Here is a 15976-nt window from a genome sequence, read left to right on the forward strand (position 1 = left end):
TCTGATAATATCTGGGATTTTTTTTTTTTGCCAGATAATAAGATGAAGCTTAACTTGTAAACTGCAAGACTCTTAATGAAGGAATTTTTCATCACACTACATCAACTGTTTTACTCAAACAGAAACGTGCAGTCTTATCACAAAAGATGAAGGAAGGCAAATATGAGCATTTAACTTGTTACTCAATAACTGAACAGAGACTTTACAAATAAACCCACAAATTTATACGTCCGGTTTGTCATCCTCTACTGAATGTGTATGTTAAGCAAAGGAATGAAAGCCCACCAGTTGGCTCAAGATTTGAAAACTTAATTGAGATTGTCCTTTGAAAGCTCTTACATTATTCAGACCTAAGTATGATAATTCAGATCCCCTTAGCTCTATAAGGCTAAGTCACTTTTACATTAGTTCATGACAAAATATTGCAAGTGGCGTTCCTGTGTGTTCCGGAGGACCTGTGATATTGAATCAGCCATTGTAAAAGTTACTCTGTCTTGTCTTAATAATACGTTTTAAGAAACCATTTGAAACCTGGGTTATTCATCCAGTGGACCTTAATGGCTCTCCTAAATTGCTGTATAATTGCCAAGACAGATGCTAATGGCTTAATGTTTGTTGAGTCCTCCTCTGCTTGGACACGTCTAGAAGAGACTACTCAGTTTGCTAAAATTCAGCAGAGAGCGGTTGCTGTCAGAAGGCGCTTTAGTACGTAGAGTCAGATGAGAGCAGGGATCTCAGTCTTTGGAGAAGAAGCATCCATGTCAGAGAAAACCCCTTTCCCACACTGACAATTGTTGGAGAGAAAGGAGTGTAAGAACACAGCAGTCAAACTAAGGGGGAAGAAACACATTTACAACATTAATAAGTGTCTGTAATTTATAGGACTGGGATTAACTTTCTCTGGCATACAAGTGACAGGTTTTTTTCTCCTTTCCATGCCAATAGAAGAATGCAGGCGGTAATTAGACTTTCACTGCTTCTGAGAGTCAGAGAGGCAGGGCAAATTTAAATTTCTATGATCAATAGACACTGAAGGCTGCTGGGTTGGTAGAAACCCTGTCATCTGAGGCTGTTTCACTGTCCCGCAGTGGAGGAGCAGTATCGGGTGGTCAGACCTGCATTTTGTGAACCTGCTCTTCTGCCCTGGAACTCTAGCACTTGTTGCGTATGCAGAACTGAAGAATTCACAAGCTTCATCATATGTATTTGGTTATGAATAACAGGAAAGAGAGAGGCAAAGCAAAAAGCCACCTCAGCTGTCTAGATTTCTGCCAACCTGTCTGTCAAGCCCTGTACCTTTTGCAGTATGGTAGGTTTTGCTCAATATAAAAACCTACAAACAAATAACTGCTGACAAAATAGAACAAATACCAAACTGGATGAATGATGAAGTTGAAATATTAGGGCTATACACAGTGAAAAGCAACTGTGTCGTATAATCATAGAATCCATGCTGCACAACAACACCCAGTGATTTCTAAAATGCCCAGAATGGTCTCTGTATTAAGAGACTCCGAGCTCCCACGTCCATTTCTTGTTATTGTGCCTTTCTTGAAGAAAGATCTTTCATAGCAGCTCCTTGGATCAAATGCCTGGAAAGTATTCTGTATTGTGTCACTCAAATATCAGAGTTTGATTAGAAAATTTCAATTTAAAACAGAGTTCAATAATCCTACTCCCATCTGCTGCTACATGTCACTACCACAGTGTTGCGGTCCAAACCGTGCCAGCACAAGCACTGGAATCAGTAATCAAATTTTGGATCTCTGGTATGCACTGCAAGCAGTAGGCCAGGCTTAATTAGATCATTTTTCATTTTTGTTTTCAAAAGACCCAAAGGCAGTAGTGCACATTACCAGCTAATGATCTGCAAATTTGCTGTTTAAAAAATGAAGGTGTTTTCAAATTCTATGAGTGTGAAATGTGTGAAAAGTCAGAAACTATAGGAATGTCTTTTTTTCCCCCCAGTCTGGATGCATTCTTGTTTCTGTTTAACCCTTTCGTGTCTGCACTTGAAATTGCTTACCTGTTTTTCAATAAGCATTGAAATACTTGAGCGGGCACCAAAAAAAGAGTGACAAAAGCACCTGCAACCAGTGAGCGCTGGGGCTTCCCCTTTTTATAGCAGTGTTGGATTTGCCTATTTGCTGACGTGCAGGTAACAATGTCTAGTGTAGATGCAAGATTTAACTGTTAAGTTGCTCAGCAGTTGAATAAATTGTACCTTCCCCAGTCTAGAAACAAGACTTAGTTTAAAAATATTTTAATCTAAATATCTTATCTCAGTCTTAATTTTAGTAAGATAATAATTTAGGTTCATTTAATTTGGCTGTAGCAAAAAACAGTGACCCTCTATGCACCCTTAATTTCTATATGCTATAATCCTTAGCATGACTTAAAATACAGCAACACAATTCATTAATCAGCCTGTGGCACTCGGGGATCAGAACTGGACTTCTAGGTAGTTAGTTCTGTATGAAATATCTATGAAGGATTGCTCACAAATGAATTCTTATCATCCGCTCTTCTGTCAGACGCACCTTACCTGGCGCATCAATCTGTCAATCTTAGATGCTTATTTAGTCCCCAGTGCTATTTGAGCATCTCAATTTTTAACGTGTTCAGTCTCGCAGCATCCCTCTGCGATAGAGGAATGCTATTATTCCACTTTTAGAAATGAGGAACACAGACGCTCAGTTTGAGGAGTGCAGGCACCATGTCCATAGTAAAGCAGGGAACCGAGAGTACATGCCTCAGAAGCGGGGTCTGCGCTGTAATTGCTAGATCTTTCTACTCTTTCCCGTCTCTGTTCCAGTCTCTCCTGTGAAAAAGGAGACAGATTAGGAACAGATGTTGCTGTTTGTTCACAGGCTATAACTGTGATGATTCTGATAATTTAGTCTGATGCTCTGTCTTACATGGGCTATTGGACTTCATTGACTGAAGGAAGTTCTTGGTCCAGAGCATGTTTTAAATCAAAACAAACAAAAATCCACTCAGATTTTAAATTGCTAATGAAGCAGAATGCATCTGCAAATGCCTTCTTATGCTTAGCAGACTCTGTAGCATCATTGGCGCAAAAAAGCGCATTTCAGAATTGAGGATCTTCTCCAAAAAATCCCTATCACTCCATTAGTATTAAAATAGACTAGGTTGCTAAGTTTAGCATTTCGTCTGCTTGCAACTGTCATGGTAAGAAATAGGGAGAGAAACAATCTTTCCGTCTGGCACTAGTTGTACATTTTTCGGACTTCAGAGATCAGTAAACAGCAGAACACATTTGTCTGTCTTGCAAAGCGACCACATGCTCCAGCCTTAATTAGAGCCTCTAATGAGTTCCAGCCAGGCTGGAGTAGCACAGATCTTCCCACTGTGGGTGAACTTGTTGACTGATACACACAGACATGTTCATGATTCCTGTTCATCCCGTCACCCATGTTACTTCTGTGATTCCAACTCCCAACTACAGATTCCAATGTCACTTGCATATTAAATTTTGCTGATTATATTTTCCCTTTACACTGAGAACCTCAGTTCAGATTATCTCGAATTTTTGCAGTGATGCTATTAATACTTGAAAACATGCATAGTAAAAATTCTGACAGACCTTTGATTTAAGCACCTCTTCAGGGCTCCATTATACTTTTAGCACTGCCAAGCATTGCTTGTGCAGTGAAAAGTCTGTCAGCTTTTGGATTTCTAACCATCATCTTTTAATAATTTAAATTTACTACCTACCTGGCTATTGAGGTCCTGCTCTAATGAGAATCTGCTCCAGCTGCTTACCTGTAAAAGCCTATGTCTCTTTTAGTGTTAGAATATACATTCACATAGTCCTTCATCAGGATCCCAAATGACTTTCAGGTGAAGGTAGTTACGTGTTTGAGAGTGCACAAAATGATCCACTGGTTTGACAGATACAAAAACAAACAGAAAAGCAAAATTCTATTTGTCTGAAACTTGATGGTCACAGGCTCTATTATAAAATATGAAACATGTCTAGAACCTCACTGCCACTCCTAAATGAAGTTCAATATGTACTGTAATAGTCTCAGGACATCTAGTTTTATATTGCACATTACAAACATGACATTAGTGGATGTTTACATGTTAGCACTGATAAGTGCACTAGCTTATTAAGATAGCAGTGCATCTATGAGGCATCAGATAGATTTGAACTAGGTTCAAAAAAAAAGGCTTTTACATGATTAAAAGTTGCACTGATTAGTATCAAGCTCTACTTAATAATTTAGGATAAAAGCTTATGGAAGAGCTATATGTACATCCATATAATATTCCACGTAAGGAACATACAGGTTTTACAGTAACCAATCTACAAGTTTTCCACTGTTCTTCTGCTGTTTCGTCTTCAAATAACAAGATTTACTTAATACTCTACATCAAAATGTCACAAATTTAAAGCATTTAGAAAAACACTGCATGTGACATCTGTGCTAAACTAATTATATTTTTCTGCGAAGTTGTCTCCAGGTAGGCTTTCTTCTTTTCCTATTTTGGTTGTTCCCTGCAAATTACACTTGTTAGGCCACGTGGCCAATTCACATCAGCTTCAAATGACTGAAGCTATAATTATGTTTTGCTATATATGACAACTGTGACTGGTGTTCACAGTCAGACCTGGTTCCCTGTTGTGTGATGTAACAAACAGAATAAAAGACAGCCCTGTTCCTAAATTGCCTGTACTGTAATTAAGACCAGACATAAAAACTGGATGCAACAAACATTAGAAACGTACAGCAGAGAGGAGATGATGGAAATCATAATAAGAAAGTTCATGTACGTGTCATATAAATACTATCATTCTCTGTTATACAGTAAGATTTAGATGTTTTATGAACTAGCAATTTAAAGCTAAACAAATCACAGCACGCAAAACTTATTGTCTGTGTGAATAAAAACAACAGAGTTAAATTTGAGAAGGATTTTGAACAGCACTATCCCTGCATGTGTCTCTGAAAATATTCACGCATCTGCTTTTTAATTAAAGCAACGCTTAATAAAATGCGACGAGTAGTACAGTATGCAACTACATTAAATTAAATCAGTATGTCAATCTACACTTCTTGGCAGACATGTCACATTTGCACCCCAATTCTTTTAGGCCTGTTCAGAATGAGTTAGTTACTTCCGCAAATATCTGTTAATCTCTGTAAGACAGTGTAACTACAGTTTAGCGAGACCACTCCAGCTCGTGAGCAGAAAGGACTGATAGCAGCCAGTAGGAACAAAATGAAAAAGGAATCAAATCATTTAGGGTCAGGATTTGAAAAGAATCCAAGTGCCAAAATCTCAATTATTTTCTTCGTTGATTTGGACACATTTTTAAAAGCGCATCATTCTGCCACTTTTGTACCAATACAGAGTTTCTCCTCACAGAGTATTATCTTAATACTTCCTCCATCTGAATTTTAAAGGATTGACAGTTTTCATGGAGGTACATTTACTGTCAGGTAGGAATCAATTCTTGATTATGGTCTGATATTTTATTTTTTCTCTTCGTTTGATCTTATTATTTAATAAAATCCCCTAGTTAATAATGTCTGTACTTAAATGGTGCTCTCCCAGCTGAGTGTTTGCAGCTTCCAAATATTCCTTGCTATAAACTGCAATTGATATGAAACCGCTGACTGTAAAACCAAAATGCAGCGATCTCTCTTCTCGTGTGAAGAACTCCATAGCTTCTATATAATCCATAGGCCAAAGTCCCACTAGGCTCACCTGAATACTGCATGACCTCACAGACGTCTCCAGTACTTAGACAGCTGCCTGAAAAACACACAGAAGCACAATTTTTCTTTTGTAGAAGGGATTTCTCTTAAAACTGATGACTTTGGCAAAGCAGCATGAGGAAAATTCATACTGCACGTCATCTGCTTTGACAGGACGCATGGGCAGGGCTGAAAATGTCTTTCTTTATCTGCCTGTAATCTTTACAGGAATTATCAGTAGTAGGAAATAACAAAAGTATGGTATAGACAGAATTTTCTCAAAGAGTCGCTTCTTTATTTGTCAGATTTTACTCGTAAATGCGTGCTTCCTTTCTCAGATAAAGGACACCTATTCTTTTCTGAACATCCCAATATTATTTTCCAGATAAACAGGCCAGTACTACCAACATTTCATTACTGATCACAGTTGGTGCTCTGTAATTCTATGTAATTTTAATTAAAGAAGAATTCTGAGACAGTCTCCCCCTGTGCTACCACCAAGCATACAATTAACTGTGTACAATTTCTGCTGGGAACAGTCACACGGAGGTTTCAGATTAATAATTTATTATCGCTTCCATATTTGTATCCAAAAAAAATAAAAGGAAGCATAGACTATGAACAAATGATCTACCGAGAAGAGTATATGAATTTGAAAAGACTTTGTTCTCGGTGTAGATTTTGAACCTCAGGAGCTCATAATTCTATCCTATGGCCCATGAAGATAAATAATCTCCTTAGCTTTACACTCTGAAAATTGCATGTTGGAAAGCCCTTACCATATGCTTGAGTGAGGAAAGCAATACAAGCAATTTCATGCACAACCTTTCATCATCCTTTTGGTCTTGAGTAAATGATTGTTCTAGTACTTCCAATATTGAAGATCCAATTTCTGATCTTGACTCTTCTGGCGTTTTCTTCAAATTAGAATCAGTATCAAAATAATAATAGCAACTGGCTTTCTATAAACAGACGCATCTGTGGCGATCTTTCCCAGCAAATTCAAAAAGCAGGACTTTTTAGTGTAACTGCCCTCGCCTAGGTGTATTTACAATGCTTCAGAAACGATTCAAACAGTTCTACAGAGAGCTTACTTGAAAGCATCTTAACTAAGATTCCTCCAAATCAGAGGAGTAAACAATACATCTGAGGCTTCTTCAGATGCTGAAGTGTGTAATCAGAGAAGTCACTTGAATACTGTCATAATGACAAAAAATGTCTTCAAATCAGAATACGCAGTGCAGTTCCTCATTGGGAAGTTTTCATATCCTCTCTTGCTATTGTCTTCTTGATTTTTCGGGACTATTAGGAATGGAATATTGTGACTTGGGCAGAGGAAAAGACTCAGGAGCCTAGTAAATGAGATCAAAATACAACTTAATCCAGATGTAAAAATTTAACTTTGTACCTTAGCTGATTTCTTTCCAGTCCAACGGAAAGAATCTTTTTAAAAAACATATTATCCCATCATTAGCTGTTGCTTTGAATTGGTACTTTGAATTGAACTTTTCTCACGTCAAGCAGTGGTATTCAGATATTCAAAACTTTATTTTGAGTGGATGCATCAATTTGTAAATAGGACTATTTGGGGGGGAGAGGGATGGAGGATACCCAGATCAATGTCTTTGTTAAAAAGAAACTCAAAACAATATGTCAATATATAATTTTGTTGTCTGAGAGAATGGCAGAGCTTCTAAGATTTAAAATCATTACCTGCATGCAGTATTACTTTTGAGAACCCTACAACTTGTTTGAATGCAGGGTGGGGATTTATAAACATTGTTCCAGGCAGCTATTTTTTCAAATATAACATACCGTTCTTTTTACAGTGTAGTAAAATAAGAAGTACCCACGCTCCTTAAAATTCAGGCTACCCAGGTTACAAATAATGTCCATTTGAGGTCTAAGTGTTAAACAGTTTCCATGTACTTTTTTGAAAACGTGGACTTCAAACTTATCAAAGACAGCGGTTTACACGCCCTTTTTATAAACTATTGATCTTACCATAGTGGAAGCAATCAACAGTTTATGTATGAGCAGAAATCTTGGTTATCTTAATATGGTGAATCGCTTTTCACTACGCGAACAGAAAGATGGGCTGCGCTTTCAGAAGTGTTTAGACTTTGCTTAAATGAGCTCACACTGATGTTACTAAACATTTTATGTCAAATTCAGCAGAAACAGAATCAGACTACTGTCCCGTTGCATTTGAGCAAACATGTTACCATTTTCGATTCCTTTCTACTTTTCTGAAGCCAAAAACTGTTTTAGAAATAAGAACTTTAGTTACAAGAAAGCCACAAAGAAACACTTATGCCCACCTGCCCTTTTTCTTATGTAAAAGATGTTGCTTGAGAAACACTTCAAGAAAAATAACCTCACTAAAAAAAATTAAAATATTGCATGTATCTATTTTGGTGCTTTCTTGAGATAAAATGTGTCTTAATATTTTTTCCAGACATTCGGGACAGTGGGGGACCTAAGCCTGTGATGGTGTATATTCACGGAGGGTCCTACATGGAAGGCACTGGAAATTTGTATGATGGCAGTGTTCTAGCAAGTTATGGGAATGTGATAGTCATCACAGTCAACTATCGCCTTGGGGTACTTGGTAAGAAGCTTTCAGCTTTCCATTAATCCCTGCTATCTGCAATGCAATTCATGTTATACGTGAGAATGTATTTAAAAAACAAAACAAAACAAAAAAACAACACCAAAAAAGCCCAACAAGAACAGCAACAACTTGTTTTATTGTCTTTGTCAAATAAAAGGTTTGTTTTCTGTGGATGAGATACTATGGCATTGCAAGTATTATCTGGAAGAACCTGCTGTGTTTTTAGTGGTATGGAACAGGTGTTCCGATTGTTGAGCTGTTCAGACAGAAGAGTTCCTTTTTTTTTTTCTGTGAATAACAGTGATGTTTTACTTCATGGGCAGGTAAATTAGATTTTTTTGAACACAATGTTGTATCATCAATTATTGGGTTTTCTTTTGGAAGAGACTAAGTTTTGATTACCGTGATTTTTTCATGCTCTGAAAAAGCTAAGGAGGTTACGAAAACATTATTTAATAAGAGCTGTACTTTTTACCTGTTTTATGCTTCATTGTGGTTTTGAAAAGTGTTATGGATATAATTCGAATACGTCCAGTATTTCTTTCCTAGGCCAAATTAGAAAGTGAATAGAGTTACTTTTGATTGTTTCAAATATAGCGAATAGGCTGATTCTGTTGTTAGACTTGTGTGGTATCCCTCTGGTAGCTTGTATTTCTAAAAAAATTAGACTTTGCTATTTGTTCAGTGGACTCACGTGATACAAGTTTGCCAACTCTTGAGAAAATATGGTTGCTGATTTTTTTCTTCTGTGTATTCTACCAAAATGTTGCATATTAAGACTCCCGAAAGCAGGAGTTCAATTCTGGGATATTACGGAGGTTAGTACAGTAACTTCAGAACATACGTAGGTATAAGGGTATCCCCTATAACATCTGAAGTGGTGTGATGAGCCAGGCGTCGTTCACAGCAGTGAGTTGGTTCTGAAGACGTGTCAACTGTATTTTCAATTCGTGGGCATCAGCAATGTCTGCTGCTCTGGTTTTCTTTGGTGCGGTCATTTTATTTCATCATTGCTCTGTTTCTTTGTGCTTTGAATTCAGTTAGCACAATCCCCAAATTCATTAGTTCTGGGTTGCTCGTCTGGGTAATTTTCTTCCAACAGTTTCGTTTTGGTTAAAAATTTGACATCTGAAAACATTTCAATTTTGGGGGGAGAGAATGGATTTTGACTTTAGATTTTGAAACTTCATCTACTATAGTGTGTGTGACAAGGGACTGAATCATTTCCAGAAAGATCGTTACTATTTTTTGCTGGGTTTACCTCCTTAGTATCCAGTTGTGGGCTTCATTTGTGATGTACTTTAAGTAAGGAAATTCTGTTATTTTGTATGTTTTTCTCTTTCCTCCTGTGTTCCAATTTATATAGTGACTTCAAGTCCTTGGGCACATATTAGTGCAGCAGTTAATAATCTGTAATCTCTGCCTCTAATCAACCGCTTTGTTTTTTCACCAGTGCTCTCCTCTTTGATGTTTCAAACCTCATTTATCTGTATTATATGCCAGTAGGGTATTCTGTCCAGTAATACAGAATCCATTATCTGAAAGCAGTGTTTATTTTTGTAAATTATTTAGCTTAATTCCTGAATAACTTGTAGTTGCGGTGTTTGAAAGTGCTAGTTGCTTGAAAAATGAAAATTAATTCACCTTCCTTGACAGTAATGGCTTTTCTACTTGTAATTTAACACCGATCCCTGAGGTAACCCACTGCTAACATCTTACTGAGCTTAGGAGGATTTCATTTGTGTTCCTGGTTTTGTGGTTCTTTGGACTTTGTAGTCTTTACAGATCCTCAAGGGGTAGGAAGCTAATTTTCTTTTAAGTGAGACCTATTACAGTAACGCCTCTAAACCTCACAGTAGAATCTAGTGATTGGTATGAATACCTGAAACTACTTTCAAACTAACTAAAAATAACCCTGTCTCAGGCTTGCTGGGTTTTCTTAGTAAAATAAATGCATCTGTTAACTACATATAGCAGTCGTCCATGTATTTTATATCTGGTACAATGCCTATCTGTCACGTATTAAATAATGATGACATGACACTAAATAGGCAGTGTAGAAACACCCTAGTAATCAAAAGAGAAAATTTGCACAGTTTGCACTTCTTCTGCCTTTCTTTATGTTTCCTGGTCTTAAGATAGCCTCAGAGTAGAACTTTTGCATAATCATAGTAGATATCAGCTTTTAGTTTTGCTGTTTTGAAACTCTTGTTCCTCACTGTACAGCAGAATGTTACCCTTTGTCACATTAAATAGGATATGGTTTTACAAACACATAGCTGACAAACTCTCAGCTTCCTTTATCCGATCACATCCCATAAGGTGAGAGGTTCAGCGTCACGGTCCATTGCCTGTGGGACACCTGGATCTCACTTCACCACTCTGTAAAATGCCTGGCCGTACAGGGAGAAGTAATATAAGGATTTTTTCTTTTTTCACATGAGAAATGTGAAATGTCCCTACATGATGTAGGGACAAAAGAAGGTCTATGTTCTCACTTTCACGTGACCTTTGTTGGTCTGGGTTTCTTGAATCAGTCGTTGTGGATATATGTCTTAATATAGACAATCTGTGTGAGTCCTAAGAGTTCTGCCGCCGTTTCACCAAGATTCACACTGTGACGTTTCTTAACGAGAAATCCAGTTAAATAAACGTTTAGAGCTGCAACAGCAACGTTTTCTTCCAGACCCATAGTGGTGGGAAGAGAGGATATGCTGTGATATTAGTTTCCTTACAGTACTGTTATTAAGTCCACAGTAGACAGCTTTTGCTGCAATTCAGATTGTTTTTCTGCTTATACTTAGTTGAGACAACCTTTATCGTATAGAATAATCTGCTCAAGGACCTGCATTTTATGGAGATGCAAAATTTGCTTCTAAATAAAATGTTAGAAATCACTTAAAAGTGAAATCCATTTGATAAAGAGAAAACAACGATAGAAATTAAAGTATGGAGCAAGTGCATTTAAAAACCAGCCAAAACCCCAGTGAGTTCCCTGGCCCAATTTTGTCTTTGAAACAAGTCTGAGAATGAAAGTCTGTTAGAATCTTTCCTTAGATAAAGATAAGATGGAAGGGATAACTGTTTGCCCTGGAAAATCAGGGACTACTGAATAAGAAGCCGTTGGAAACAGACTGTTTATACCTTCTTTAGATTCTCTTTAAACGCAAGTCTTGTCTAGTGAGGAATACTGCACGAGTAGTCTAATTCCGTTGAAGGACAGCATAGGAGTAAGTGCAGATGTAGATATGGCTTGTTTTTAGGAAAGGACAGATATGAAGACAAGTTTGGATTTTGAACTCAACTAATTTGAGACTTCAAATGTTTATTTAAAATATCTCCAACTGGTAAAAAGCAGGAGCTTTTTATTTAAATTTCATAAAAGAAACGTAAAAGGATTATAAAAGGAGCCTATTTAACATCCATAAAGGATCGTGATAGACAGATTTAATACTGCTAGTGCTATTTTCTGTGTTCTTTCTTATGAAAGATTTATTTAGAAAAGGAGAATGCTTTGGGTCAGCATTGGCTGCTACCTCTTTTGCTCTCGAGGGGAGCAAAAGGAGAGAGCTGGTTTGTGCTAACTGCGTCTTCATTCCTTCATTTTATTAATTTATACTTCTTGTTCTCAATTATCTTTTAACCACAGGACTTTAATAGAACAGAAAGAAACATTTTTAATGCAGCTCACAAACTGAACTGGGGGATGGAAGGATGAGTCACAGGAATCTCTAGGTTAAGCACTGCTTTAAAGTTCCCATTTTTTCCCCTTTAAGAGGCAGTGGTTTTCCCTACAGAAACAATGAATTGTCATTCCAAAGGTCTGGCTTAAAAGATGATAATAAAGACAAAGGAAAAATTATATGTATTTTGTATCTTCTATTTGTCATTCTCAATGTCTGCATTGGGAAGGCAAATGTTCTGTAACCGTAAGACCTCAATTTATGCCAAAATGGAAGCACACACATAAGTGAGATTGCTTTAGTTTGCTTTCTTTAATTGTAAACAATCTTCCCTTTGGAGGAGAGTATTGGGGCCGTTGCTGTCATTTGGTCTTTTATTTATTTTGTCACCCTTTAGCTGGAGGATATTGACTGGGACTACTGAGTAGAAAACACCTATCCAGGTATTCCACCACTTTGGTCTTTTTGCCAGTTCGTATTTTTAATGCTGAAAGTAAAGTCAGTGCAGCACATTGTTTGAAAGACCTGACATTCTTACTCTTACTGGTACGTCGTTTCCCAAATAACTGCACTGAAATCAACGGGGCTCCTAAGTACAGTGCTGCCCCTTGTGGCGGAGCCTTGTTGCCCATAATTTGAAATGATACAGTGAGGAGAAAGGGTCCTGGGAAATAGCTACTCGTGCACAGAGCTGCTTCTCAGAAAAGCTGTTCTTAGGTCTGTTGTGTTTTCCGGCCCAAACCTCAGTTTTTCAGTAGTGTGTCGTGCAGTGTGCAACAGGCTATGTTGGCCTGCAACATTCACGTAAAATAAAACTCAGAATAGTGAAACAAAGCAGAACAAAGCAAAAATACTGTTGCAAAAGCCCTTTCCTGCTTTTGTTAAAGCTCCGTTAGAGCTTTATGGATGATGCAGTGACAGAGAATGAGTCCTATTACGCCGTAACATGTTTTGTTGCTGCGTGTCAGAATACATTAGGAAAATACATCAGGTTTGAACATGCATGTTGGTTCTATGCAGAATCATGCCAACCAGCAATATCTTACTGGCTAAAGAGGTACGTGAAATATAAGGATAGAGCCCTGCAGTTAACTGTTGGGCGATCTGTGCCAAGCCCAGCATATTTCTACCATTCTCCATCTTTCTCTTCAGCAGGATATTGCACATTCCCCAAAGACAAAAAATAACGCACAACCTTCCCTTTCTGAGCAAGTTTATGCACGCGATTTTGTTTCCATTGCTCTAGTAAATCCAGAACGTAGTTTAGTGAACCTTTTCATGGGATGAAGAATTATCTAGTTGACCGTTTCCGGGATTGAACAGAGAGACAAGAATATATTATAATGAAAACTAATCAGAGTGACTTGGAAGTACCTGCCTATTTCAGGAGTCTAATTCCATTGTGATTGACTAGAAGGTATCGTCTTGTTTTGTTTGGGTATTTTTCTCTTTCTAAATAGAATAACATAGTTCATTTTTTTTCTCAGTGCTTTAAAATTAGATCTGCTCTTTTCAGTGTTAATCTAATTTGTCAAACTGATATATCCTTATTTTGGTAATTATTTACTTTGTATTGTTCCCATCACATAGTTTGGGGTTTTTTTTGCTTCCTCTCTTCTCTTTATTTTGATGACATGGGAATACTATTGAAAATATTAAACAGAGGATATCTTTTAAATGTGTTTCAAAATCATATATAAAATTTAGACATAAGCTTTTCAAAAATTGCTTCATGTCAAATTAAAGAAAACTTTAGTCAACTTCCTAAAGATAATGTGATGAATTAGTGTTCTGTGCCACTTAAAAGTTTTTGCATATATAACCTATCACGTTCCTATTCTGCAACCCAGAGAGTTGTCTTTCCTTCTGAAAATAAACCTTTTCACTTTAGTAAAAGTAAGCGTCGCCCACTCGTGGCATAGTGACTGTTCCGTGAAAGTAGCAGTGGAATAAGTTTATGTTAGTTAGATATCAAAGGCGATAAAAAATGTGGCAAGATTCTTTTTCCTGCGTTGCTTAGACTGTGGGGTTTTCTTTTATAGTTCACAATTTAATATCCAGTAAAACCGGGAAAATGTTTGATCATTAGCGTCAGTGACAAGCACATCCATTATCTTTTTATGAAACCTTAAAGGTACTGTCAGGAGATGGCATTTTATTCTAGCTTTGCTGTACCACCAAAGGGTCTCTGATGAGCCTCTTTTCTATTATCCATTTCCTAATATGTTTGAGTAAAAATGATAGATGAGCAGAAGATTATATATTATTGCCTAATTAAAAGTACATTATATTGAAAGTAAAGATGGGAAATTAATAGCAAAACACATCAAAACGTGCAGTCAAAAATAATTCATTTAAGCTTTCCGAATTGGAAGAACATGCAGAGAATGTTAATTCATAAACACTTTTGGGGACCCTTGGCAGCTTCCTAACAAGTCTCCTTTAGATATATGAATATTTGGTTGCTTAAAGATGAAATTTTAACATTTTGGGGTTATGCAGTAGGGAAAGCGTCCCCTTCTCTGATCCCACTTTAGCCTTGGGCATCACTGTTTCTTGGTTTGAAGCATTCCAAATGAATTTGATGCCAGATAAATAGAAAAGGTTAAGATAGAAAGCGTACTGCAGTTATCTATTCCCTCTGATGGTGTATTTCACAAGGTTTCATTTATGCATACTTAGAATTCTAAAAATGTATTAGACAATTCTTATTTAATATTGTAAGCAACCCCAGGTCAGCCCAGTTCGCAGGAGGCCCAGGCACAGCTCATCTAGAGTTGCAGTGTCCTAATTTCAGAGGTCCATTAATAGAATTAGCATTCAGATCTCAAACCTGCTGTAATTAATGACATTTTAGTGTCTTTTTTGTGAGCTGGTGCCAGCCAAAGGGAGTCTTGTATGCAGTGAAGCAGAGAAAGGAAGATTGCCACACTTGAATCTGTACCATCAAAATGACAAAATGGACTTGCGGTAAACAATAGGTTATTGACTAGATATGTTTAAAGGGTCAACTGCAGTGCACAGCAGGCAAGATATTTATGAAATGGGAACCCTGAATATATAGTGCACTTTTAAAATGAACCATTTCTTTTCTATTTGGGCTTTTTCTAGCACAGCAAATTGACATTATCCATTTGCTTGGATAGATGGATGCACACCAGCTTCTCTATTTTTTAGGGCACAAAGACATCATTTTGTTTGCCATTCAATAGGTTTCTATCTTGGTACAGGTACATTTTAAATAACAGGTTTATTCTAACATTTGTCACTAGACTTCTTTTTTGGTAAACAGAAAAATAACAAATAACAAACTTTAAAACTATTCATTTTGGTGTAAGAGCAGTTTGTGTCATTTCTGTCAAGAGAAATTACTTTTTGGTAAGATAAATTCCCTTGATCAATATTTAATCATATAATAAAAGTATTCCAGTTTTTCCAAATAGCAGATTTATCTTTGAGAGCATAATAAACTTCAACTTGATAATATTTGCAAAATAGGAAAGAAAAAGTGTTCACTGAAGACGAATTATAGATGTCTTACTGCCTCAGAAAAAAATATCAAAATCTTTGACCTTGTTATTCTACATGAAGTTATTTGTAATTTTTGTGATCTAGCTACGTGTAGCTACCTTCGCTTCCTCTAAGTAATATCTGGCCAAATTATTTTTACACCATCACTGATCCCTGTTCAAAACCTCTAATCTACAGTATTACAAATGTTTCAGGTATACAAAATAACTTCTGTTATACACTGTACGTAGTCCTAAGCCTTTGGTTGTTTCCTGATCGAGACCTATCAGAAGCTCAGATTTAGTCTCATCCTTAGAAGCAAACAGAATTTAGGCTGCTCTGCATTTGCCGGGATGCCAAACTTCCCAGGAAAGGATCTATCTTGACTGCAAACCAAGAGGTGGGGATAAATTAGGATTTTTATGCAATCTGTATCTCGC

General features: G+C 37.0%; 1 protein-coding gene across 3 annotated transcripts in view; it reads left to right on the forward strand.

The window, feature by feature from the left end:
- Positions 1-15976, forward strand: part of NLGN1 (neuroligin 1) — a 401425-nt gene that overhangs the window by 187505 nt on the left and 197944 nt on the right. For all 3 annotated transcript variants that reach the window (XM_063339111.1, XM_063339109.1, XM_063339112.1), the window contains one exon: positions 8188-8340. In XM_063339111.1, coding sequence (XP_063195181.1) covers positions 8188-8340 — 153 coding nt within the window. The remainder of the gene's footprint in view (positions 1-8187; positions 8341-15976) is intronic.

Source organism: Chroicocephalus ridibundus, chromosome 6 (assembly GCF_963924245.1).
Source record: "Chroicocephalus ridibundus chromosome 6, bChrRid1.1, whole genome shotgun sequence".
In the NCBI taxonomy this organism is placed as follows: domain Eukaryota; kingdom Metazoa; phylum Chordata; class Aves; order Charadriiformes; family Laridae; genus Chroicocephalus; species Chroicocephalus ridibundus.